The following is a 23,072-nucleotide window of genomic DNA, read 5'->3' as shown; positions in this document are numbered from 1 at the left end:
TCATTTGAGAAAGACCAGTAAAAGCTAGGGAGATGCACTTGCAATCCACGGGTTGTGGACGAGGAAACCTAAAAGTAGGAACCAAAGGGGGAAGCAATTATAGTTAAGAACTATTTTTTACCTCTAAAATAAATCAAAGTGAATGATCCGATTGTTTCTGGTTCATTATATTCCTTACTTTCGTAATAGCTTGTTGAAACTACAGGACAATGGCCATAGTTTGTAACTGACTTTTAATATTTAATAAAAAAGATGAATATTAAAAAAAAAGAAGCTAACTTTAGTACGCTTGTTGATCCAACTGATCTAGGAATATTTCCTATGAGCTGTATTACAAATAGTTTTGATTTCTGACTGATGTGTTTAGTCACTTTTGATTTACACTCTTGATTTGAGAGTTTTAGTTTTGAGTTTTGACACGATATTATGATATAGCAACATATATAAACTTAAGTATGCGTGGAGACTTAAGTATGCTCCACGCGACAAGCGCCATGTTCGGTAAGATGCTGTCGTGATTAACTTCAGGGATCAAAAATTAAACATCAACGTAGGCAAAAGAAACATAGGAAAAAAAATGGTGGAGAATAAGAAAGGCATCATTTTGATTACTTTTCATAAGAGTTGGTGTCACCTTGTTGATGATGCGTACAAAGTTTCTTGAGATCACATGCGAGATGAATCTGTTGTATCGGACGAGAGGGAAGAGAAACTATTGTCACAAATTTTCTTGAGATCCCATGCGAGATGAATCACCAACGATCTGCATAGGCTTACACCAAGCTCTTTAGAAGATAGCATAGTCTTAGGTACTGTAACAGAAGGGACATGGCGATTAGGGGATGTGGCAAGCTCGTTGGAAAGGAATTTATATTGCATCAATCGACAGCATAAGCGATCTCTCTGGCTTGTATCAGGGCTCATATCTTCATCATAGGTCAATTTTTGCATAAATCTTAATAAAATGGCTTTGAAGTGGTGAATACAAAGAACATACATCCCTGGAGTGGCTGTGAAGTTCATCAGATTAGGGAAATCTTTAGCAACAACGTGGTGCTTAAAGCTTTCTCCACATATAGCTTAGGCTATCATGTGTTCTCGGGACTTGTGTTCAGGGACGGATCTAGCCTCTATAATAACATGGTATTAAATAGAAAAATTATACTACTCCCTCTGTGGTGTTTCAAAAAAAAAAATTTATATAATTACTCTCTCTGTATCTTATATAGTTTTTAAGGTTTTTGCGTATAGATTAAAAAAATACAATTTTTTATACAATTTATATTGGTTACAAAAAAATGTCATTAAATAAGATTAGTTTAACCAATAAAAAAATATTTTGTAATTAGTCACAAAATTTAAATGGTATTAAATTTTATATAAAATAGTAAAAACATCAATTATTTTGAAATAATTTTTTTTCTTTAAACACCACTTAAAGTGATACAGAGAGAATAGTAGTTATAGTTGATTTTCAACAAAAAAAAAAATGCATGGAGCAATGAAGAGACTAAACCATCTAAATTTAATGAAAATTTAAAAGTTGTATCACTTTTTCACCTAGTTGTAACCTAGGTCGCCCCTGCTTGTGTTTGAAAGCAAAAAAAAACTTCTATATCTATATTTTAGCGTAGCAAATGTAATCAAAATATTAACTGCAATTTTTAAGTTAATTAATATCTACTGATCTTATTCTTAATCTCTTATAATATCTGAATTTAAAACCACTTCCTGTCCAGATTCAATTGCTGTTTGATCGAAGCCGACAGTAAGAGATTTTAAAACAAACAAAAGAAACTGTTTTCAAAATAAAGAGAAATATGTTCCTCGCGCCAGGTAGGGGTCAAACCTACGGCCTTCTGCTTAGGAAACAGACGCTCTATCCACTGAGCTACAGGCGCAGTTAATTATTTTCTGCCGACTAACTTTTACAATGCCTAGCCATTTCCATTTACATCCACTTTAACCTTCCCAATTTTTCGCACTGAACCCAAAACTTAACCGTCAGTTTCACATATTATTTTCCAGCTTTCATTCGTGATTGATTCCCTAATCTAATACTGTTTACGATTGTTACATGCTTAGTTTTACTTTTACCGAAACAAGACTTTGTGGCGATCATTTTAAAAATGCAAGAGATTAACTTTTTTTTTTTAACACTTTGTTTTATTGAACTGATTTGAAACATATTACAATCATAGAAGAATACAAGAGATCAACTTATAACAGCAAAAATCAACGAGAAGAGAGTAGAATATATTAAAAATAAATATTTTTGAACATAGAAACACTGTACCCGAAAATACAAATAACCCTAACTCTGAACCAAAAAGCCAACGCCCTCCCAAATCCAAGAACGGGGGCTTTCATCTTAAAAATAAGTCTTTTTTTTGTAGTCTCAGACAACCAATATTGACATCAAAAGAGTAGATTATGGAAGCAAAATAGACCATCACACTTGCTACCACAGGGCCCAAAATAAAAACCCTTTTCCTGAAAAAGATATATTTCATTTTTCGTTATGAAAATCTAAATCGAGTCTCTCTACATCGTCCTACCTCACACCAAAACCACCCTTTTAAGATTTTCCTCCGCGGATAGCCACGTTTCCTCTCGCTCCTAATTGTATATTCTCACCGGCTTCTCGTATGCGTGTCGGTTCTACAACCAAAGAGCATTCAAACGTATTATTAACAGACAGAGGAAGAGCTTCTTAGAGAGAGAAGATGGCTTTCTTTTTACCTGATTTGCAGCATAAGCCCTTTTAGGAGCATTATCAACGTGCTCCAACCCAAGATACTGCTCCCAGGCACCATATACATCCTTTCTCTGTAATTTTCCAAAAACAGAAGAGGATTAAATATCGAATTTTCTTTTGAGAAATTAAGCAAGGTTAAGAAGTCGCTTTCTACCTGAAAGCGATCATAAACGACATCTGTGTCCTGCAAGTAGTCCGGACGTCCCATTGAGAAAGAAGCAAACTTCCACTGGGTGAAATAGAGAGGATAAAAAAAAGCGAATTAACAATAACCCAACCTTGCCACCATTAATAACAATAGACCTTAACATTCCAGTAGCTATTATCACAATCAGTGTCAACAAAGACTTGCATACCTTGGCGAAGTCCTCATCTGGAACACGGAGCTTCTTTTGGATACGGGACTTGATTTCTTCTAAAGTTTCACCTTCGTGGATTACCAGAAAGAACGGCTCGCCGAAATTTTGTACTTGCTGCAAAAGGAACAATGGTTACAAAAAGGAATCGACACCTCAAATAACTTTTTTGAAGTAACTTAAGCTTGATAGGGGACTACCGCTTGATTTTGTCCGGCCTCTTTAGTAAAATGGTAAACATGGACTAATCGATCACTGGGACCAATATTCTTCTCTTCCTCAGGTATCTGAGATTTTACAAGATAGTAAAATAAGGAAGTCAAAGGTCATTAACCAGCGTATGAACATACCACTATATTGAATTAGTATAGCTCAACCCAACCATTCTTCTCAAGTATTCAAATAGCCTATACAACTAGTCACAATGTGATGTGATCTACGCCTCCTAAAAGGCTCCACTACATTGCAAGAGCAAATAAATTATCTCCTTCAATTACAGAAATACTTAAACCAGAGCAAGACTATCACATCATTATAATGCTGTCAAATCTGAAACTACAGAAAGAAGATAGGCAAAAAGTTCAAAGAAACAAGAACCAATATCTAAAGGGAAACAAGAAAAAATCAAATACCAAAATCAGAAGGTCACAAGAGAGACAGAAAAAAACAGACAAAGCGTGGACAATGACAGAACTAGAGGAAAGAAGGCGAAGCCTGGTGTTATACCTCCTCTGCTCGTAAAGTCCAGTACTGGTCATTGATATTCTCAATTCTTTCCGTAGATGAAAAGATCTGCAAAGTGTAATATTGGATCAAAATTTGCCAAGTTTCGGAAGATTTCCAAATTACATCACACAAAATGTGTTAATGTCTACAGGCCATCATATTAAAATAGTAAAAAGAAAAACATAGAGACAAAATAAAAGACACGAATTTAGCCTGTTACCTTGTAGATCTTGTGGAAAAAGACCTCCAGCAACCTCAGTTCTGCATCAGGATGCGACAATTCCACCTGATGTACAAGGGTATATTTAATTTAAACCCGAAAAACATTAAACCGGCAATCGTCTGGAACAGAATCCATTAAGAAAACAAGCCCTATCTCAGGAGAAAAGGTTTAATGTGGCCAGCACGTAAAAATACATGCAATAATAGAACAAACAATATCACAAGTATAGTGAACCACCTTTGTTTTAAGTTCGTTAATAACATCTCCCACATTACTCTGTTTAGGAAGTCTGATATTGTGGATTACCACCTGCAAATTGAATAGTTATGAGGTTCAAACATAATTACGTGTATTAAAGAAAGATAAGTTGCACAAGTTGCAGAAGTGTAAGTTCAACACGTACCTCGTCCTTTGTGGCATGATGGAAAGCTACTTTTAGACTCTTAAGACCTTGCAATTCTGGAAGAGGAATGTCCAGAACTTCATAATACAAAATGTCAGACGTCTGAAAAAACAAGAAGCAGTTATAATAAGCAAATCCGCATTGGAATGGAAATAACAATACATAAGCTCACTCAAACCTACGACAAGCACCTGATTATAGTGAGCTAACATATCTGAAAGACGGTCTACTCCACGGTATTTAATAGGCTGGGGCTTGGGTTGCTGGGAGTAGCAATTGTGAGAAGTAAGCCTAATTTTCGATGGATCATCAAGGCCAAGCTTCTCAGCTAATCTTTGGACAACATCATCATACGTGTGCAGCTTTGACCTGAAAGTAGAAGAATTGTGAATTCCAAAACTGGAATTTACGATTTAATGTTGTCCATAGAGGTACTTACAACTCCATAGTGAACTCGTCTTCTTTTGTTTTTTCGAGAGTACGAAAGCGCACCACCTACGAGATAACAAACTTAATGAGTATGTTACCACCTCATCAAGACACAGATCATCACACTGACAGGGTAACACTGGAATATTTTCCAACTGTACAGTAGAAGAAAATAATACGTTGGATCCTCATATTTTTCACTTTGCCGCGATTAGTTAACCAATGCTTATTTACATTTTAATAAAATTATAACAATCGTTGCTCTACTGTTAGTACAGCTTAACACAACACTAGCTCAGTTCACTGTTGCCAACATTGCCCAGTCTAACTATACCTCTCGATTCTGTACATACGCCAAAAACGATGGTACATCCGGGTAAGGACATTCATTCTCCTGGATAGAAAGAGGTTTCTGAAAGCATATGATATCTCCATCTTCAATCTGAAAGTAAGAAACACATTTTTAAAGAAAAAAAAAGACACCAAACCATGAGTCATTACAGTTGCTACAATGATAGCAACAATACTTGAGATAGTCTGAAAGAAGTCTTCTTATCCAGTTGTTCGCACATGACACAAGGTTCAAACTTTATTTCCTGATAATGGGCACGAAAATTAAATCAATACAATTTTCATGGCCAAAGGCATGATGAAAAGACATAATTAAAAGGCATCAGCCCCTACCTCAAAAAGTTCTATTTCCTCATCAGGAGCAAAGCCAGCCATTTGATTCAATTGCCCTACTATGTCCATGGGCTTACTGGAATTTTTCACCATGAGCCTACCAACATATCTGCACCACATGGACAAGTTTTGTAAGCATGATGGAAGATAAGTGAATAAAAACATTGAATAGGAGTAGGGGCTTCTTCATTCAGGAGGAAAATGACAGAAAGAGTAGTCCTTTAAAGATAATAGGACCAGTATACCACCTTTCTTTGAATAGATGTCAGAGTGGAAAATGGTGGACACTAGAATTACCTTAGAATTGCATTCTCAGGGTCATAGAGCTTAAAGAAAAGGAGAATATCTTCAGATGACTTGTCTGGGGGAGGAATAGGACGCTCCTCCTAAATATATAAAGGATTTGTAAGACTATGTTTTTTTCCTTTGGCAAATTGGTTTCGAGAATTTCATGCAAGGAATTGGATTCAACTATCAAAATAGGCAACAAGGAAGTATTACCGGTCCGCGCTCTATTTCCAGAAACAGCTTTAGTTCAGCATTGTTTGTCTTGTTACATGCCTCTCTTAAAAGTTCAACCTACAATAATATCTTCAGAATCAAGTATTTAAAAAAAAAGACACTGATCTATGATAACAAGCTGGCTTACACATGCAATCAAGGGGAAGGGGGTTTGGCTTAGTAAACTAACGAAGACTATGAAATCAGTAAAACAGACGAGCTCATGGAAACAAGACACAGTTTCAGTTCGTGAGAAGCAAAAGAGTACCAAGACATAACAGTTTATGACGAGACCCAAAAAGGCCCACACCTAAGACAAGAATAATCCCAACTACTAATATGTCTTGGGGCAGATAATTATACAAAAATAAATAATTAAGGTTTTAATAGGTTTTCTTTCAAAAATATCCACTATATAAATAATCCCATCTGAAAGAGGTAACCCATTTGCATGAAAGAATTACTTATATAAAAAAAAAAGATTAACTACCGTCTGTAATTCTTCATGAGGTAATAGGGGGCGGTTGGGCCGATAAGTATGGTTCTGCCGCTTTGCCCAAATCCAGAACCGCTGTAGCTCAACCGGGACACCAAATTCTTTGGCCACCTCTTCCTACATGAGGATAAATTTTAAACAGGGTTATAAGTACAAGTACACAAGAAGCTATATAACCAGATACAACTGGAAATTTCCCATCAAAAACAACATTTATCAAAAAAACTTGAACAAATTAGATTCCGAACGATAGCAGAGATTTTTCACATGAGAATCCTGAATCTCTGATAACTATTCTTCTGATCCGAGATATATTTTAAGTTATCAAAAAGAACTTTCTTCGCAATACACGTCTCCTGCCGAAGATTGAAAAACAACACATTTTGGATAAAATAGGAAGACGGACACATACCTTAAATAGTTGAAAGGGGGTCTGTTTCTGAATTCGGAAACTCTTGACTTTTTCATGATCAACAAGATCAAAATATATACTCTTTCCAATTTGCTCAGTAATGTCTTCATCTCTTGTGACCTGTAAAAAAAGCATAAATTGCATTAGTAACATCAGTATCAAATCTATACCAGAACTGGATCAGGTTAGAACAAATTTTTAGACCCAATTTAAGAAAAGTAGAAAACCTTGATTGTCGTGAAAAGGTGAGCTTGAGCCTTGTATTTTCTTTTCTCTTCCTTTTCTTCTTGTTCTTTTTTCAGCCTCACCTGTCAGACCAAGTTAAAGTCATTCAGCTAAAACCAAGACAGATAAGCAGAGGAAAAAGCGTGTAAATGAATTTTACCCGTAAATGTTCTGCAATGTCTTTTTCATCAACGTTGCAGATTATTTTATCCTCGTCGCTTTTCCGAATATAAACAAGCATGTACGCGTTCGAGTATTTTGTGAATTTAAAAGGTGGGTTATTGAAACCAGGATTATTCTGCGGCAACTGCAGAGAAACCAAATTTGACAGTGCATGAACTGAGAAGAATAACACTTACAAAGCAAATATAGAAATAAAACCTAGAAAGAGAGCGCTACCTCTTCTTCACCACCATATTGCTCTTCCAGCGCTCTTTTCACATCTTCCTTCGTCACCCGTTCATCATCAAATTTATACCTGAAAAAGTTAGAAGTTTAGGTAGTCTACAAGTAAAGCACGGAGCAACAAGTTCATTAGTGTCATCTTGAACCAAACCAAAAACCACAGAAAAAAAATGCAAAAATTATCATTTCAACGTATAAATTGGGAGACGAGGGACACAAACAAAGATCACTTATACAGTTAATCTCAATTCTCAAGTCTGAAACTATTATCACTACATATAAGTGTAGAGATGTGGACAGAAAACTCAAAGAAATCTAATAACATGTCAATCAAGTATCTCAAGCCATGGCTTCAACCTTGCTAGCCTAGATGATGAACAAACTAGTTATCAATTAAACTGCTACAAGCGTTACAATACACAAAACTTAATTTAGCATAAAAGAGATGGGGAGGTGGCGACATTAGAAGGATACATACCACTGGTCTGAGAGAGTTGGCCTAATAAAAGCATAATAGTGGCCTCCATGCACTCCACCACTATGAACTAAGACACTGCACACAAATGAGAACAGCTCAAGCAAGCACATCAGGCAGGTAACACGAACAATAACTACAACATAATTCATGTTGTGTTTAACGATCATAAAAGAAATTTAAATGACCATATAATAAGGAAATCTAAGCTCCAACAACCAGACTCCCTGAGAAGGAAAACCTAGCAGAGAATCAAAAGAACTTGATACTTGAAGAAAACATCCTATCATATTTATGAATAGCTCTGTTTGAATCTACTGTAACTCAAGTTATAAAAGCTAAGATACAACTGAAATATACCTGTGGAGTGTGTATAGATTACGGACACTCTTGTCAGCATCAGGGGATAAATACTTTCTATTATCTCTGTCAAGATCCAGTTCAAGAGGAAACTCATATCGATCATTTATCTGTAAATAGAGCTACGTCAGAACCTAACGACTGATATTATCATATTAGTGAATAGAGTCACACAGTCAGCATTATTACATACTGAGTTGCTGACTATGTTAGTTTAGAGGAACTTCAAATACTAACCTTCACCATTGTGTCTCGCATAAAATCATATTCAAACCTCTTGAGCTGAAGTTGAAGTACGGGTGGAAATTCTATAAACAGAACACCCTTTTTTGCATCCTGAAAACAAGAAATTGTTCAAATATATGATATAAGTGGACTAAGTAACTATGAATCAAATACAATTTTACTCAAGTTCAAACAATGGTAGTTCATAGCTTTCTACAAATTCCTAACATAGTTTGCTTGATAGCATGCAGACGCATACAAATCCTACACCATACAATATACAGACAAATAGATATATATGGGTACTCAAATAAGGACTTTATCAATCACTCAACGTTCTCCAGAACCAAAATATGAGAAGGAACGAAAGAATACAGCTTTGACAACATAAAAATGAAAGCGAAAAGACAGCCAACCTGTAAATCATGTCCTTCTGCATGGTATTTGTTGTCACCTTCAAGGCGTTCAACTTCAACATACTTGTCAAAAGATTCATATACATCTTTGCAGCCTTTAACATCAAGCTGGAGGTCTACCAAATAGACAAAAGTACACGGATTTGGAGTTAGTGTATTAAATTATATTAGCTTCTGAAAAAATAAGAAGCCAGGACATAGGTTACTGTTCAAAATTACATACCATAGAATGATTCTTTCCGTGTAGATTTGTAATCTACATTGATGCACTCTATGTAATTCATGTGGTGACCCTCGAATAACTTCTGTATTGTTCCCTCCACAACAGTTCCCTTCAAAAAGCAAAAAAAAAAATATATATATATATATATGTATTAAACACACAAATCACTAACTGAGAATGGGAGAATCAAGAAAGGCCACACAGAAGAAGACATACCTTCATTTTGTCCTCAAGCTTTTCACAGAGAACTCGGTTGAGTTCTTGAACATCATGTTGCATGAACGAATCATATGTATCCCAACCAAACGACTTGGTCAGCTCCTTTGTCGCTACACTGGTGTCATTATATTGAAGCTTGTAAAACAAACTCTGGAGCGCCAATGGGATACTCGCCGTAGGTGCATCATTCTCAGTTGTTGGCATGTGGTAAACAGCCTACAAGAGAAGTGCATAATTCAGATGTTCTTATCTAGAATTTGAAGAAATCGCGATTTAGCAAATTAAAAAGAAAAAAACAAGACATGCATCCCACCTTTCTGAAGTAAGGTATGTGGTATAACGTCTGCAGGAGAGAATTCATGTAACAGGTAGCACCTTGGTTCTTTAGTCCAACAAAACCAGTCTCTTTTTTTGAGTCATATGACCAGTAATCAAGGACCTTCCGCACAGCAACTTCAGCTTCAATTACAACAGTATCATTCAATAAATATCCACGAGTGGGATCATAAAGCTCGCTGAGAGGCATGAATGATGTAAACCCCCAGTCGCTTTCTCTTGAATTGAATTGATGCTGGCTCTCTGCAACAATACAAAAGAAACAAATTACAGTGAAAACTGCATCTACTTATCAGAACAGCTGGTTAACCAGAAATTTAAAGTAGCAACGTCACTGGCAGTTGAGTAACTTCAAAGACGTGCATAATCCACATAGTGATCATTAACCATGCTCACTTCAACTTTCAGGTAAAGCATGGTCAATGTTAAAGAAAACAGTAGCTTGACTCCATCCTAAGGTCCAGCATATACTCCTTTTACAAATCGTAACACACTTAACTTCGAGAAACTAAAAACTTAGCCAGTACTTGCTCATGTAACGCATCCAGCAAGAGTGCTAACAAAACTAAATCAAAGAAGATACCTTTTCTGATGGAATAGCTGCTGTTGATTTGATTAACTATAGCCAGGCCGAACTGCGAAAATCTGCTCCACCCGTAGGGCAAATTCGCAGCGTCAGCAACATCCAAGTACATGGACAAATTGTCAACATTGTTTCCTTTGGGAAATATCAACACTCTCCTGCAATAGAAAACATCAGCTCACACAATATCAGTCAACAACAAGAGAAAAAAAAAACGCATTACATGATATTAATTGCAAAAAGCGCATCGAAGAAGCTATTACCATTTATACCCTCCAACAACAAATACATCAGAGTAATGCTTCCTGGTGTTCAGCCTAGTGAAACCTGGGATAGTCCACGTGTACTTCATAGTGGGAGGCTCCTCCACTGGAAGACTCTCCACAGCGGTAGCAGCAGCAGCAGCCTCAGGTTGAGCAACTACAAATGCATCAAGAAAACTGTTAACAAAAACCCCAACAAACAGTGAAACATCATTATCCACTAGTGATATAGCATCTCCACTATCCAATCAAAGCAGAGAGATGATACTACAGCAAGACGATCGAATTCAATTACCTTCCATAGGCTGAGGTCCCTCGACCACATCAGAATGCGGAACGAGCATTTCGTCGTCCTCTTGCTGCTGCAAAATAATAATAATCAGACGTATGACTTATCATCAGAGCGTCAACACAGAAACCGCAATGGTCAAATACACAAAATCACAGTATCTTCTAGATGATTCTACAGCTTTGAGAAGCTAAAAACATTATCCAAGGAAGCAAAACCCTAATTGATCAGCCAAGCAATCAAAACCAAGCAGGCTCAGGTGAAAACTACGATTACGAACTTAGACTACACAAGAGTCTAAACGGAGATTACATCAAGCGGCGTTGGAGTCACCATAGTGAGCGATTGACGGGTGGGATCGAGAGAAAACGAAAAAAAATATCAAAGGGAGAAGAAGAACAGAGAATTTGCAGAGAAGATCAATCTTCTGATTTCTTACTCCTTCTCGCTTTTAAAAGGGGTGATTAAGATATTTTCACAAAGTTTAGGGTTTGAATTGTAAATTAAAAATTGTTGTGGGGTTCATATTTATATGTTCCCATGAGGTTTTTCAGCGAAACGGAAACAGGCTAATGGGAACGCGACACTTTATGGCTCTTAAGATGACCCAATTAAAACTCTCCACGTGGACTGACCGTTAGAGCATGAGCATTGGTGAACCCCACTTAGGGGTTCACCAAAATTTTTTAATATTTTTTTGTGGGTCCATGAACAGTTATGAACCCGAATTTGTTGTTTTCTGCATTAGTGAACCCGAAGAAGGAGTTCATAGGAATAAAATAATAATATTTTTTAATTTTTTAAAAAAATTTAAAATTATTCAGAATACATGAATACAATATTAAAATATATTATAAAATTTATGAAAACATTTTATGTTGTTTCTTAACTTAAATTCAATTCATAGAAACATTTTGTTCGATGATCAGTCTACGCATTCAACAAAGCAATTAAGTTCGAGAATGTTTAACTTAGCATAAAAGTTCACATAGAAAAACCATTCAAGTTTTACAAACCGAAATACATAAGTTGATAAGTTGCTAATGAAACAAAAAGAAACAAGTTCAGATGATAGAGAGGAAAGACCGCAAAAGAGCCATCTAATTTCGTGAGGTAGAAGCAATGCTACCTGTAGAAGAAGAGAACACAAGTTAACGCAGAAGCAAAGTAGTAACATTGAAGTTATAGACAACACAAACAAGTCAAATGAGAAGACTTACCATCGATTCTGCTGAAGTGCTTGATCAGTAGTTCAGTACACTCCTTCCTTTCCGGACATACACACAGTAATGGAGTTGTCGTCCCGTCTCCAACCACGTTGAACACAAACAAATCTCCGTTGGTGCATCTGTTATCACGACAGAACTTTCTCCACCCTCTGCTGATGTAATATGCGCCGTCTGATTCGCTAAATCCGAAGCGCGCAGTCCATGACTTTCCCTCCTTGTTGACAAGTTTGACCTCTTTGCATTGTTGGTTCAAAGCACCACACCTCATAGCTTCCACAGGAAGAAACTACAAACACATACATAACATCAGCCAAGAAGCAGTACTAGAAACAAATAAATAACTAAATTTTACTCACCATTTTGTCGTCCTTTTGATTTGTAGCAGTAACCTCAGCCAAGAAACAGTAGTCGTATGAGAAAGTAGGAGCATCATCCGCGTCGGCTTCTTCCTTAACGATGTGAGGATGTGTATACTGAATGTCACAACAGCTAGGACCAAAAGGTGTCACATGAAAGACCATGTCTCCTTCGTGTTTGAAGATGACAATGTCACCGATTCGAAGATCATGTGCTTCGGTGAACTCTTTCCAACCTTTGGTGAGTGTCCTGCCTTCTCGGATCACCTCCCAAATTTGATCCGAAGCGTCCGATCTTAGCTTCCATGGTTTATTGATCTCAGCCCCTTGTATGTGTTTTGAGTAGAAGTCAAGTGGTATTGCCACGCCACTGTGAAAACCAGGAAGAAGAGGCTTGAAGAAATGAGGTTCTCGGGGAGTTTCCATCTGCAACAATCGAGTTTTAAACAAACCGTGAACCCTCAATCGCAATTATTAGCACACATTAACGACAGATTATTAGCACACATTACCACAATTGAACTCCCATATCGATTAAGAACCCTAAAAAAAACCCCCCAAATCGATTTTAATCACAAATCGCAAATCCCTTTCGAACATTCAGAGAAACGAACCCTACATGAAACGACCATGACGATTTACAGCTATTATTCGAAACAGAGACTTCGATTTACATCCCTAACGCGAAAGCCCCAATTTTTAATTGAAATCCGAGAAAACGGTTTCGAGTTTCCACCACAAAATCGAACCAATTCAACCCTCAATCGAACTACCATATCGATTAAGAACCCTAAAAAAAAAACCCCAAATCGATTTTAAATCATACAAATCGCAAATCCCTTTCGAACATTCAATCGACGCTAACTCACTGTGAATCTAAGTAATACTGACCTAAGAGCGTCGAGAAGAGATTACAGAGTCGATTTGATGGAGAAAACCTCCAGAATTCGCCGTCGCACGGTGTGTCGCCTCCGCGGAAAGAAACCCTAGGTTTTTCAGAGAGGAGACAAATGAATCGCGTTACGCGGAAACCCTTTCGACCTCGTCGTCAACGCGGAAAGGAGAAGCCACTCAGCGCCCGACGCGTGGCATGAACTCGCCTCTTACGGGTTCAAGCGTAAGGCCCGGTTCGTCGATTAAAACCCATTTTTCATTTTCTTTAAATCATTCGGGCCTAAAAACTCGAGCCCACGACCCCCTCATGAACCCCTGATGCGCATGGTCTTACGTGACGGTGTGGGAGATCTCCGGTGAAGCCGTTTTGGCTAAATGTCCAAAGTTTTATTTTGATTGTTACTGTTCTTCTTATGGTTTAAAAAAAGGTTTTTTTCTTCTCATCAAATACTTTCATTCACCAACTGTTGTTTTGATACACTGATTTATCAGACCCAACCTGATACTTCAATCACATTAGCACTACAGAGTAAGGTATTTAGAAATACAAATTTCATTTATTTTAGGAAAATATATAAAGTAAATTAATAATTGGATTTCACATTACTTAAAACATGAATTATATACTAAAATAGTAGAAATACACATCTACCTTCATTTATAAGTTTTGTACTTTTTTACCAAAGAATTCTAACTTTTATATGTCAGTTCTTATAATGATATCTATCAACACAAGTGTATAGTATCCATTACTTAAGATTTTCAAACTGAAACATATTTTGCTAAGAGTATATTTATCAAAAAACTGCAGTCCCCAGTGTTATGTCACATGATAAGGCTCCACGCAAGGCTGAAGCATAGGCAAAAGAATCGACCGCTTAGAGCATACCGATAATTTTAAAAATTATAAAAAAAATTACATGAATAACAATGACATAATATTGTAAGTGAGCTTGGGGCATCAATAAAATTTTGAAAATATTGGACCGGCACTACCTCCAAGTCCATGTAATTAGAATTTTCTATTCTTAAAAATATTCTTTGCTCCATAAAAGAAATCCAATCATCCCACCCAAAACCAAAGAAAAATAAGAATAGTAGATACAGTTCTTAGTTCGATAAGATCAGCTAATTATGAAATTTCGACATAGATTTTGTGAACTTTGCGTTATGTCAGATCATCGTTGCACACGTATGTTTACTATTGAATTTTGAGAAAATTATGTAATGTTATTAACTTATTTTGATAAAAGTTGCCTTGCCTATGGTTTTAAGTTTTAACCAAGTGTGTGTTTCTGTATGAATAAAAACTTATGTCGGTTTTCACTCTGAAATGTTGTTTTCTTATCACCAATAATGTCTCCAAATAGTCTTTGCACTCGTCCTCTCTTAATTGATCTACAAGCTTGTTATTATGTAAAGTGTAAACTCATTTTTTCAGTATTCCTATGATATTTCAGCTGTCTTGTCTTCTTCATAATCTTACAATGGTGATGATGAAATCGACAAGTATGCTAGTCATGGCGAATGGCGTTTTGTTCCCAGTCCGTTGTTTTGTATTGGGCTATTATTGGCATAGACTTTAACTCCAGCGATGATTCCAATGAACACCTAGCACAAACATCATGTAACCACGTACATTTTGCTTCATCAGCGTTTTATCATATGTTTTAACTATTTCATGGTCATTTATTTATGAAAAAGACAACGCTATTATTTCTTGGTGGTACAACAAGGAGATGTGGCTGATAGACTTCTAAAGCACATTCCTACGTATTTAAAATGTTTCGTTTTAATCCATTAGTGGCTCTTCCTTACCATCCTTTTAGTGTGTGATCATGGACATGTAAGTATTGGGCTGAGTGTAGAAAAATCAGTGTGTTAAATTGAACATAAACGAACAAATCTATAAACATAAGCCTTGTAAATAACTAAAGTCTTATCCCAAATGGTCGAACCTGGAGAATCTTTGGTTCGTGAGGTGTGGTTTGGTTGTTTGATTACCTTCATTTACTGTAATTGTCTTAACATACTAACCATGTTAACTACAAGAATCACAATAACTTAACGCAGCAGTTATCAAAACAAAAGATAATAGAACTATGTGGAGTCTTCTTGGCCAAATAGGTGTTGAACCATTCGAATTTCGTGGTTGCAGTATAAACTTTTCGGTTTTACATGTTGAGATAAAACAATTGTTTTGGACTACATCACGTATGAAAGATATCAAATCCCATGATCCGAACTGAGTTGACTGTTTAGATTTAGTGGATATAAACATAAATCTGATTAACTTGTCGGCTTTCATTTTCATGAGAAGTGTTTCGTCTTTCACGGGATAATTTTAAGAGTGTGAATTTGATTTATATTGTCATGAGCAGAAATATCCAACAGAATCTACAGATTCACAAGTAAAAAGGTTAAGATAAAAAGCTTAGTATATTTTCATGTAAACTACACATTGTCGAGTAAAGTTGTTTTTGGAAATGATATTTCTACCAATCAAAGATTGGTTTAAACATGTGGACAGTTAGCAAAAAATATAAAAGTATACTATCATTTATGCATTTACTGGCCACTTTTATTTTATGTGGTTGGACTAGAAGCTTCTTCCTTTTTCCCGGGAAAATGACCACAAACTTTTAATGTTATCATCAAATCATCTTCCTTTCTTGCTTTTCCTATCTTTGGACTTTGGCATCGAAGCCTCACGTTTCAGCTAATTTGAGAGATAATGATTTTAGCTAAAATCTAATCTCAAAGCATCGCAAGTGTTCTATCTTAGAATTACAAATGAAGTATCAAGTGAATGAATTGATCCGAGCGAACGAGAACACAATTTTGGGTCACTTAAAAAATTCCAAAAACAATAAATTACGAAAAGCTAACATTCTTCGATCTCTTCAAGTTCAACTAAAATTTTCTTTCTTTCTGCTTCTCTTTTCTTCTTCTTTATGTTGAGTGGCGTTTAAAACAAAAGTAAAAGGATCAAGATAGAGAGAGCCACGATCAAAGCAAAACCATAAGCGAACAAAACAATTACAAACCACTAAAACATCTCGTACGCAACTCCTTTTTGATCAACCTAGCTTTAACAGATAAAATAATAAATAAAGGTATGTCTATCTTATTGCACGTTACAATCTGAACCATGCATGCACGTGTCCGTCGCATTTCAAGACGTATCATCCTTTACATGCAATATATAAAGGATTGCAAATGAAACAGTTTGTCACACAATAACTTCATTAAAAACAAAATAAATATTAAATCAATGGCGGAGGATCAAGCAACGGCAGCGATCGAAACATCGAAGGTGGAGGAGAAGCAGCCACAGACAACAGAGGCTGAAGCACCGGGAGTGACGAGGACAAAAAGGATTATGGTTGCCATCGACGAGAGCGATTCGAGCTTCTACGCTCTTCAGTGGGTCATTGACCATTTCTCTACCCTATTATTGACCACTGAGGGGGCTGAAGCGGAACGTGGGTTGCTCACGGTGGTTCATGTGCAACCTACGTTCCATCACTTTGCTCCTTTTCCGGCTGGACCCGGCGCAACAGGTCCGGTCCATTGATCTATCTTTCTGGTTTCGTTCTTTAGTTATATTTGTTGGTCTATACTAGAGAATGGAGATGAATGACTCTTTGCCTAACACTACAAGAAAACAGCGACATACTGAGGGAAAATATCGTCGGTATGTCGTCGGAATAACGCTATTCCTACGACATACCGACGAAAAAAGTCCTCGGAAATAACTCCTCGGAATTTCATTTTTCCTCGGAAATTCCTCGGAAATTTCCGACGGAATTCCGAGGAAACGAATTTCCGAGGAAATTCCGAGGACCACAAGTTCGTCGGAATTTCCTCGGAATATTCCGAGGAAACGAATTTCCGAGGAAATTCCGAGGACCACAAGTTCGTCGGAATTTCCTCGGAATATTTCGAGGAAGATGTTGTCGGAATATCCCGAGGGATACACTTCCTCGAAATATTTCCAAAATTAAAAAAAAAAATATAAATTTATTTTTTTAAATTGAAATTCGAAAATATAAAACTAAAATTGAAATAGAAAATATATTTAAAATACAAAAAAATAAAATAGTTTTTATAAATAAAAAAAATGTTTTATAAATACAAAATTAGTTATAATAAATATAAATATTTTTATAAATATGAAATCATCTTTTTATAAATACAAAATAGTTTTTATAAATACAAAAAAAACTAAAATAGTTTTTATAAATAAAAAAATGTTTTATAAATACAAAATTAGTTATAATAAATATAAATATTTTTATAAATATGAAATCATCTTTTTATAAATACAAAAAATAATAAAATAGTGTTTATAAATCAAAAAAATGTTTTATAAATACAAAATTAGTTTTAATAAATATAAATATTTTTATAAATATGAAATCATCTTTTTATAAATACAAAATAGTTTTTATAAATACAAAAAATAATAAAATAGTGTTTATAATAAAAAAATGTTTTATAAATACAAAATTAGTTTTAATAAATATAAAATAGTATAAAAATTAAAAAAATAGTTTAAATAAATCACAAAAACAGTTAATAATTACAAAAAATAGTTTTAAAAATATTTAAAATGTTAAATAATTACAAAAAATAGTTTTCATAATATTAAAAATGTTTAATAAATATAGAAATTTATATTTTATATATAAAATACATAAAACGTTTTATAACCACAAAAAAATGATTTTAAATATTATATATATGATTTTTAATCTTAAAAAAAGTTTTATAGATTTTAAAAATGTTTAATAAATATATAAATGAATTTAAAATGCAAAAAATAGATTTTATATACAAAAAACGTTTTCAATATATATATATAATTACAAATTCGATTTTTATAACCACAAAATTAATAAAAACTAAAAAAAAAATTCAAATCAAGTGATACAAATCAAATCTACCATTCACCCTAACAAAATCTATAAATCTACCATTCACCCTAACAAAATCTATAAATCTCATTCCAAAATCATCAAATCTACTTAAAAACCATACAAATCTAACCTAAAAGAGTGGGATAGGGTTCATACATGAGGATTAGGGTGGAAATCGCGAGGGAGAAGAGAGAAAGCGCCGCAAATCGCAAGGGAGAAGAGAGGAGTCGACGAAATCGCAGGAGAAAGAGAGATTGCGGCGGAGAGAAATGGGGAAGAAGGTCGGGCTCGACCTAATAAAATGAGGGGTCCGACGGAAACTATCCGTCGGAATTTCCTCGGAAATATTTACTATATCCGTCGGAATTTCCTCGGAAATCATTAATTCAATTTTCGCGAAATATTTGGCGGCTTGGTTTACCCGGTTAAATGAAAATATTCCGAGGAACCAGGGTTTGGGGTTTCAAAACATCGATTATTTTCGCCGTATTTCATTTCTTATACAATTATAATGCATACCATTGAGGATTCTTTGTATAGATGATCATAAACCATGAAATAACAAAATTTCAAAAATAATTGTAAGTATTCTCTTTACCGTTTGTTAAAGTGTATAAGTGTTTCTCTTATGTTGTATGGTTTTCGTTCATGCAATCGTAAAAGTGTTTGTTATTGGGTAAAACACCAAAGTTTGACTTCATAATCTGGTTAAGACACTTAATGAAGGTTATATACGTGTTATTCAATCCGTAAAACGTTGTTTTCGGTTTAAAACCCCAAGTTCCTCGGAATTTCCTCGAAATTTTCCGAGGGAATTCCGAGGAAAACTCTATCGTCGTCGGAATTTCCTCGGAAAATTCCGAGGAAATTCTGAGGAACCAGGTTTCCTCGGAATTTCCTCGGAATTTACCGAGGAAATTCCGAGGAACCAGGGTTTGGGGTTTCAAAACATCGATTATTTTCGCCGTATTTCATTTCTTATACAATTATAATGCATACCATTGAGGATTCTTTGTATAGATGATCATAAACCATGAAATAACAAAATTTCAAAAATAATTGTAAGTATTCTCTTTACCGTTTGTTAAAGTGTATAAGTGTTTCTCTTATGTTGTATGGTTTTCGTTCATGCAATCGTAAAAGTGTTTGTTATTGGGTAAAACACCAAAGTTTGACTTCATAATCTGGTTAAGACACTTAATGAAGGTTATATACGTGTTATTCAATCCGTAAAACGTTGTTTTCGGTTTAAAACCCCAAGTTCCTCGGAATTTCCTCGAAATTTTCCGAGGGAATTCCGAGGAAAACTCTATCGTCGTCGGAATTTCCTCGGAAAATTCCGAGGAAATTCCAAGGAAAAGGAATGTATAATCAAATCTCTAAATCGACAAGATCTATTCCGAGGAAATTCCGAGGAAAACCTTTCTGCCCTCGGAATTTCCTCGGAATTTTTAAAATCCCCCCAACGGCTCTCTAACGTCTATAATATTTCCTCGAAATTCATCGGTTTTTTCCTAGGAATACTATTTTCCTCGGTATTCCGTCGGAATATTCCGACGAACTGAATTTTCCTCGGTATTCCGTCGGAATATTCCGACGAACTGAATTTTCCTCGGAATTCCGTCGGTATATTCCGAGGAAATTCCGAGGAAGCCAAATTTTGTGTTTCCTCGGAATTGCCTCGGAAATTCCTCGGTATATTCCGAGGAATTCATTTTCCGTCGGAACGTCCGTCAGAATACCGCTGTTTTCTTGTAGTGTAAGAAACACACACAGAACGGTATAGTTCGCATTCATATAAAAACTACATCTTAATCTACAAACTAAAATGATTAAAAATGAATAATTTATGTTGAAATAGTTAATGTATGTACACATAAATATGTTTGGACTCACTCAACTATGACCAATTCGACTTTAATTTCTGACCAGTCGAGAAAATAAAATGAAATAATTTATTTAGTATGGGGACAACTAAATTATTTGACAATATTTTGTTATGTGATATGGCTAGTAACTTGATTCTGTGAAACGGATGTACATATTGCAGCTGTGTACCCACCTTCGTTGATGATAGAGTCGGTGAAGAAAACACAACAGGAGACCTCTGCAGCGCTTCTCTTGCGTGCACTTCAAATGTGCCGAGCCAAACAGGTTACACCTCATCTTTGGTTTTATACTTCTATATATAATTTTATTAATTAGTTCTTTGTAGCTTCTAAGCCTATGCCCATATAAATTGGTAAAAACATAGCTAGCGACTCAAACGGGTTTTCATAACCATGTTCAATAACACTAACACTTGTTGATGAGCATATTTCACTAAGTGGATTTCTTTATTCGGCAGCAAATGAAGTTATATACAAGTCTTGTGTGATATTCGCAGATCCGTTCTGAAACTCTGGTGTTTGAAGGCGAAGCAAAGGAAATGATTTGCCAGGCGGTGGAGCAAATGCACGTTGATCTTCTTGTCGTCGGTAGTCGTGGCCTTGGCAAGATCCGAAGGTATATATAATACATATTTTCACATATTTACATTCTTTTAAACCAATTTCAAAATTTCTGACTGATATTTCAATCTTTTTCGTTGTGCGTTTTGGAAGAGCGTTAATTGGGAGCGTTAGCGATTACTGTGCTCATCACGCCAACTGCCCCATCCTTATTGTGAAGCCACCAAAGGAGATTACTAGTTAATCAAAACAAGTTCTACGTGTTTGGGTAATCTTATGAAGAGTATGCGTCGTTCCTACGTGTGTGTGCGTGTGTGTGAATATATTTAAACTTGGATTGATCATCAAGAATTCAAGATGTGTGTTTGAAGAGTAATGCCAATATATGAACAGAGTCGAATAATGAAACGATATAACTTGTAGTTTTTCGCTTGTGTGCACCTATTATTGTATTTTTCATTGTGATCATATTGTTAAACTCTTCAAGATTATAATTACCCATGAATTTCGTTCTCATTTTAAATAAACCATGTGAAAATCAGCATGTTTTAAATCACATAAAGAAAAACAATCTGGTGTAAGAAGGAACAATTTTGAGAATAAAGGAATATACCACATTTGAAAACGACTTAAAAATAGATGTTTAAATTTCTTTTAACCATTTGAAGCATTCAAAATTTATCTATTCAAAGTAGTTCAGAGGAAACAAAACAACAGAGCAAAACATCTTAAACATATTCCATCAAATCTAGTGCCAAACAAAACATGATCTTCATTACTAAGATTGCAACACTCAAGGCACAAGGAAAATTCTTAACGATTGGCCTTGGCAACTCTTTCAATCTCATCCTTCTTCTTGATTGCATAGCTGCAAGAGACAACAGTACATTCTTATCTTTAGCTTGACTAATGAACAATAGTGAAGTGACTAAGAGATCAGTAGTTTACCTGTTGGACGAGCCCTTGGCAGCGTTGATCAATTCATCAGCAAGACACTCAGCAATAGTCTTAATGTTTCTGAAAGCAGCCTCACGAGCACCGGTGGTAAGCAAGAAGATAGCCTGGTTTACACGTCTTAGAGGGGAGATATCAACCGCTTGTCTCCTAACAACACCAGCAGATCCAATCCTCGTAGCATCTTCACGCGGACCACTGCACTCAACCAACAAACAAAGCAATTAAAAAAAATGCAAGACAGTACCAACAAATATCACACACAGCATTAATAAGCCTTTTGTACCTGTTGACAATGGCATCGATGATGACTTGGATTGGGTTAGCGTCAGTCAAGAGGTGGATGATTTCCATAGCGTGCTTGATGATTCTGACCGCCATCAACTTCTTTCCGTTGTTTCTTCCGTGCATCATGAGAGAGTTAGTGAGCCTCTCAACGATGGGGCACTGAGCCTTCCTGAATCTCTTCACAGAGTATCTTCCGGCGGTGTGGGGAACAAAGGTGGCGTGTTTAGCTGCCTGAACTCCAATGTAGTCAACAAGACTGATGTCTGTGACCTACACGATATAGAAAATAACAAAAAACAACAATTATTTTCAACATTTCAGAACTCAATAAAATAAAAATGAAATCTTCATTTGAATAAAACCAAAAGAACATAGCAGAAGTCAACGTAACGATACTAAGCAATGCAAGATAAGACTTTGAAGATTGTAAATACTAACAAGCATAACAATTTGATCTTAACTTATGTTATGTAGTAAAGATAATGTGATAGTGATACAGACAAAACAGTTGTAATAACAATCAAATCTAAAGAGAAACTTGCATATTAAGAAAGGCTAGATTCCAACTAAGTCTGCTACGTACGAAACGAAGGAGAAAATGAAACCAAAATAAAGAAGAATTAATCTTTAGTTACCGAAACGTCGTCGTAGGTCCAGCGGTTGAAGAGCTTGACCTCGTTGGTGAGCTGCTGCTGAATCTCGGCGTCGATTTCTACGGCGGCGGCCATGGCTGTGTGAGAAACAGAGTATGAGGAAAATTCAACAGATACGAGAAGAGAGCATATTAGAGAGAGAGATTGGAGAAAGAGGATCACCTGAGATGGTTAAGCGGTTGCGCTGGTGAGAGTGACGGCAGAGACTGAGCACAAAAACGCCTTCAAGAGGACGGACGAAAACCCTAAGAATTTATATAGTAGATGTGAGATTAGGGTTTTGGGCTCTATTGTAAAGCTGTCTAAATGGGCTTATCCA

General features: G+C 35.8%; 4 protein-coding genes and 1 non-coding gene across 7 annotated transcripts; 1 reads left to right on the top strand and 4 right to left on the bottom strand.

Annotated features, from left to right (window-relative positions):
* Window positions 1-1,828: 1,828 nt before the first annotated feature.
* Window positions 1,829-1,901, bottom strand: TRNAR-CCU. Its single transcript has one exon. It is a non-coding gene; the product is annotated as a tRNA-Arg (tRNA).
* Window positions 1,902-2,235: 334 nt separating this feature from the next.
* LOC106415742 (ubiquitin C-terminal hydrolase 13) lies at window positions 2,236-11,503 on the bottom strand. Of its 2 annotated transcripts, none has more exons than XM_013856509.3 (32): window positions 11,320-11,503; window positions 11,014-11,080; window positions 10,719-10,875; window positions 10,456-10,613; window positions 9,850-10,115; window positions 9,534-9,752; window positions 9,318-9,426; window positions 9,095-9,210; window positions 8,691-8,789; window positions 8,454-8,563; window positions 8,097-8,171; window positions 7,613-7,691; window positions 7,374-7,520; window positions 7,216-7,296; window positions 6,989-7,108; window positions 6,571-6,693; window positions 6,081-6,158; window positions 5,877-5,965; window positions 5,580-5,688; window positions 5,423-5,491; window positions 5,230-5,337; window positions 4,906-4,961; window positions 4,658-4,835; window positions 4,467-4,568; window positions 4,301-4,372; window positions 4,061-4,126; window positions 3,841-3,906; window positions 3,315-3,401; window positions 3,115-3,231; window positions 2,913-2,987; window positions 2,743-2,829; window positions 2,236-2,661 (listed from the first exon to the last, which is right to left on the bottom strand). In XM_013856509.3, exons 1-32 carry the CDS (start codon window positions 11,341-11,343, stop codon window positions 2,620-2,622), a joined length of 3,351 nt encoding a protein of 1,116 aa, XP_013711963.3. In that variant the 5' UTR covers window positions 11,344-11,503; the 3' UTR covers window positions 2,236-2,619. The 2 variants fall into 2 exon arrangements, with proteins under 2 accessions (XP_013711963.3, XP_048635908.1); XM_048779951.1 differs by having other exon boundaries at window positions 11,014-11,077; window positions 11,320-11,453.
* Window positions 11,504-11,723: 220 nt separating this feature from the next.
* On the bottom strand, window positions 11,724-13,832 carry LOC125609082 (B3 domain-containing protein REM9-like). Of its 2 annotated transcripts, XM_048779953.1 has the most exons (3): window positions 12,593-13,826; window positions 12,228-12,522; window positions 11,724-12,136 (listed from the first exon to the last, which is right to left on the bottom strand). In XM_048779953.1, exons 1-3 carry the CDS (start codon window positions 13,016-13,018, stop codon window positions 12,108-12,110), a joined length of 750 nt encoding a protein of 249 aa, XP_048635910.1. In that variant the 5' UTR covers window positions 13,019-13,826; the 3' UTR covers window positions 11,724-12,107. The 2 variants fall into 2 exon arrangements, with proteins under 2 accessions (XP_048635910.1, XP_048635909.1); XM_048779952.1 differs by lacking the exon at window positions 11,724-12,136 and having other exon boundaries at window positions 12,147-12,522; window positions 12,593-13,832.
* A 2,829-nt stretch (window positions 13,833-16,661) lies between these two features.
* Window positions 16,662-21,374, top strand: LOC106415470 (universal stress protein YxiE). Its single transcript, XM_048779950.1, has 4 exons — window positions 16,662-17,049; window positions 20,459-20,562; window positions 20,795-20,913; window positions 21,012-21,374. The coding sequence occupies exons 1-4, from the start codon at window positions 16,761-16,763 to the stop codon at window positions 21,100-21,102; spliced, it is 603 nt and encodes a 200-aa protein (XP_048635907.1). The 5' UTR covers window positions 16,662-16,760; the 3' UTR covers window positions 21,103-21,374.
* Window positions 21,375-21,494: 120 nt separating this feature from the next.
* Window positions 21,495-23,067, bottom strand: LOC106415469 (40S ribosomal protein S5-1-like). Its single transcript, XM_013856191.3, has 5 exons — window positions 22,916-23,067; window positions 22,736-22,830; window positions 22,099-22,370; window positions 21,807-22,010; window positions 21,495-21,726 (listed from the first exon to the last, which is right to left on the bottom strand). Exons 2-5 carry the CDS (start codon window positions 22,826-22,828, stop codon window positions 21,672-21,674), a joined length of 624 nt encoding a protein of 207 aa, XP_013711645.1. The 5' UTR covers window positions 22,829-22,830; window positions 22,916-23,067; the 3' UTR covers window positions 21,495-21,671.
* Window positions 23,068-23,072: the final 5 nt, after the last annotated feature.

This window comes from Brassica napus, chromosome A5, assembly GCF_020379485.1.
Source record: "Brassica napus cultivar Da-Ae chromosome A5, Da-Ae, whole genome shotgun sequence".
NCBI classification, from domain to species: domain Eukaryota; kingdom Viridiplantae; phylum Streptophyta; class Magnoliopsida; order Brassicales; family Brassicaceae; genus Brassica; species Brassica napus.
The sequence above is the reverse complement of the archived record's forward strand: the minus strand, read 5'-3'. Positions and strand labels throughout refer to the sequence as shown.

Coding starts and splice junctions, on each gene's coding strand:
- LOC106415470 (XM_048779950.1), top strand. CDS start 16,761: ATGGCGGAGGATCAAGCAACGGCAGCGATCGAAACATCGAAGGTGGAG. Junction 20,563..20,794: donor AAATGTGCCGAGCCAAACAG/GTTACACCTCAT, acceptor TGATATTCGCAG/ATCCGTTCTGAAACTCTGGT. Junction 20,914..21,011: donor GGCCTTGGCAAGATCCGAAG/GTATATATAATA, acceptor GCGTTTTGGAAG/AGCGTTAATTGGGAGCGTTA.
- LOC106415742 (XM_013856509.3), bottom strand. CDS start 11,343: ATGGTGACTCCAACGCCGCTTGAT. Junction 6,694..6,988: donor CCCCCTTTCAACTATTTAAG/GTATGTGTCCGT, acceptor ATCCTCATGTAG/GAAGAGGTGGCCAAAGAATT. Junction 5,966..6,080: donor TGGAAATAGAGCGCGGACCG/GTAATACTTCCT, acceptor TTATATATTTAG/GAGGAGCGTCCTATTCCTCC.
- LOC125609082 (XM_048779952.1), bottom strand. CDS start 13,018: ATGGAAACTCCCCGAGAACCTCATTTCTTCAAGCCTCTTCTTCCTGGT. Junction 12,523..12,592: donor ATCAAAAGGACGACAAAATG/GTGAGTAAAATT, acceptor ATGTGTTTGTAG/TTTCTTCCTGTGGAAGCTAT.
- LOC106415469 (XM_013856191.3), bottom strand. CDS start 22,828: ATGGCCGCCGCCGTAGAAATCGACGCCGAGATTCAGCAGCAGCTCACC. Junction 22,371..22,735: donor GGACCTACGACGACGTTTCG/GTAACTAAAGAT, acceptor TATATCGTGTAG/GTCACAGACATCAGTCTTGT. Junction 22,011..22,098: donor ATCGATGCCATTGTCAACAG/GTACAAAAGGCT, acceptor GGTTGAGTGCAG/TGGTCCGCGTGAAGATGCTA.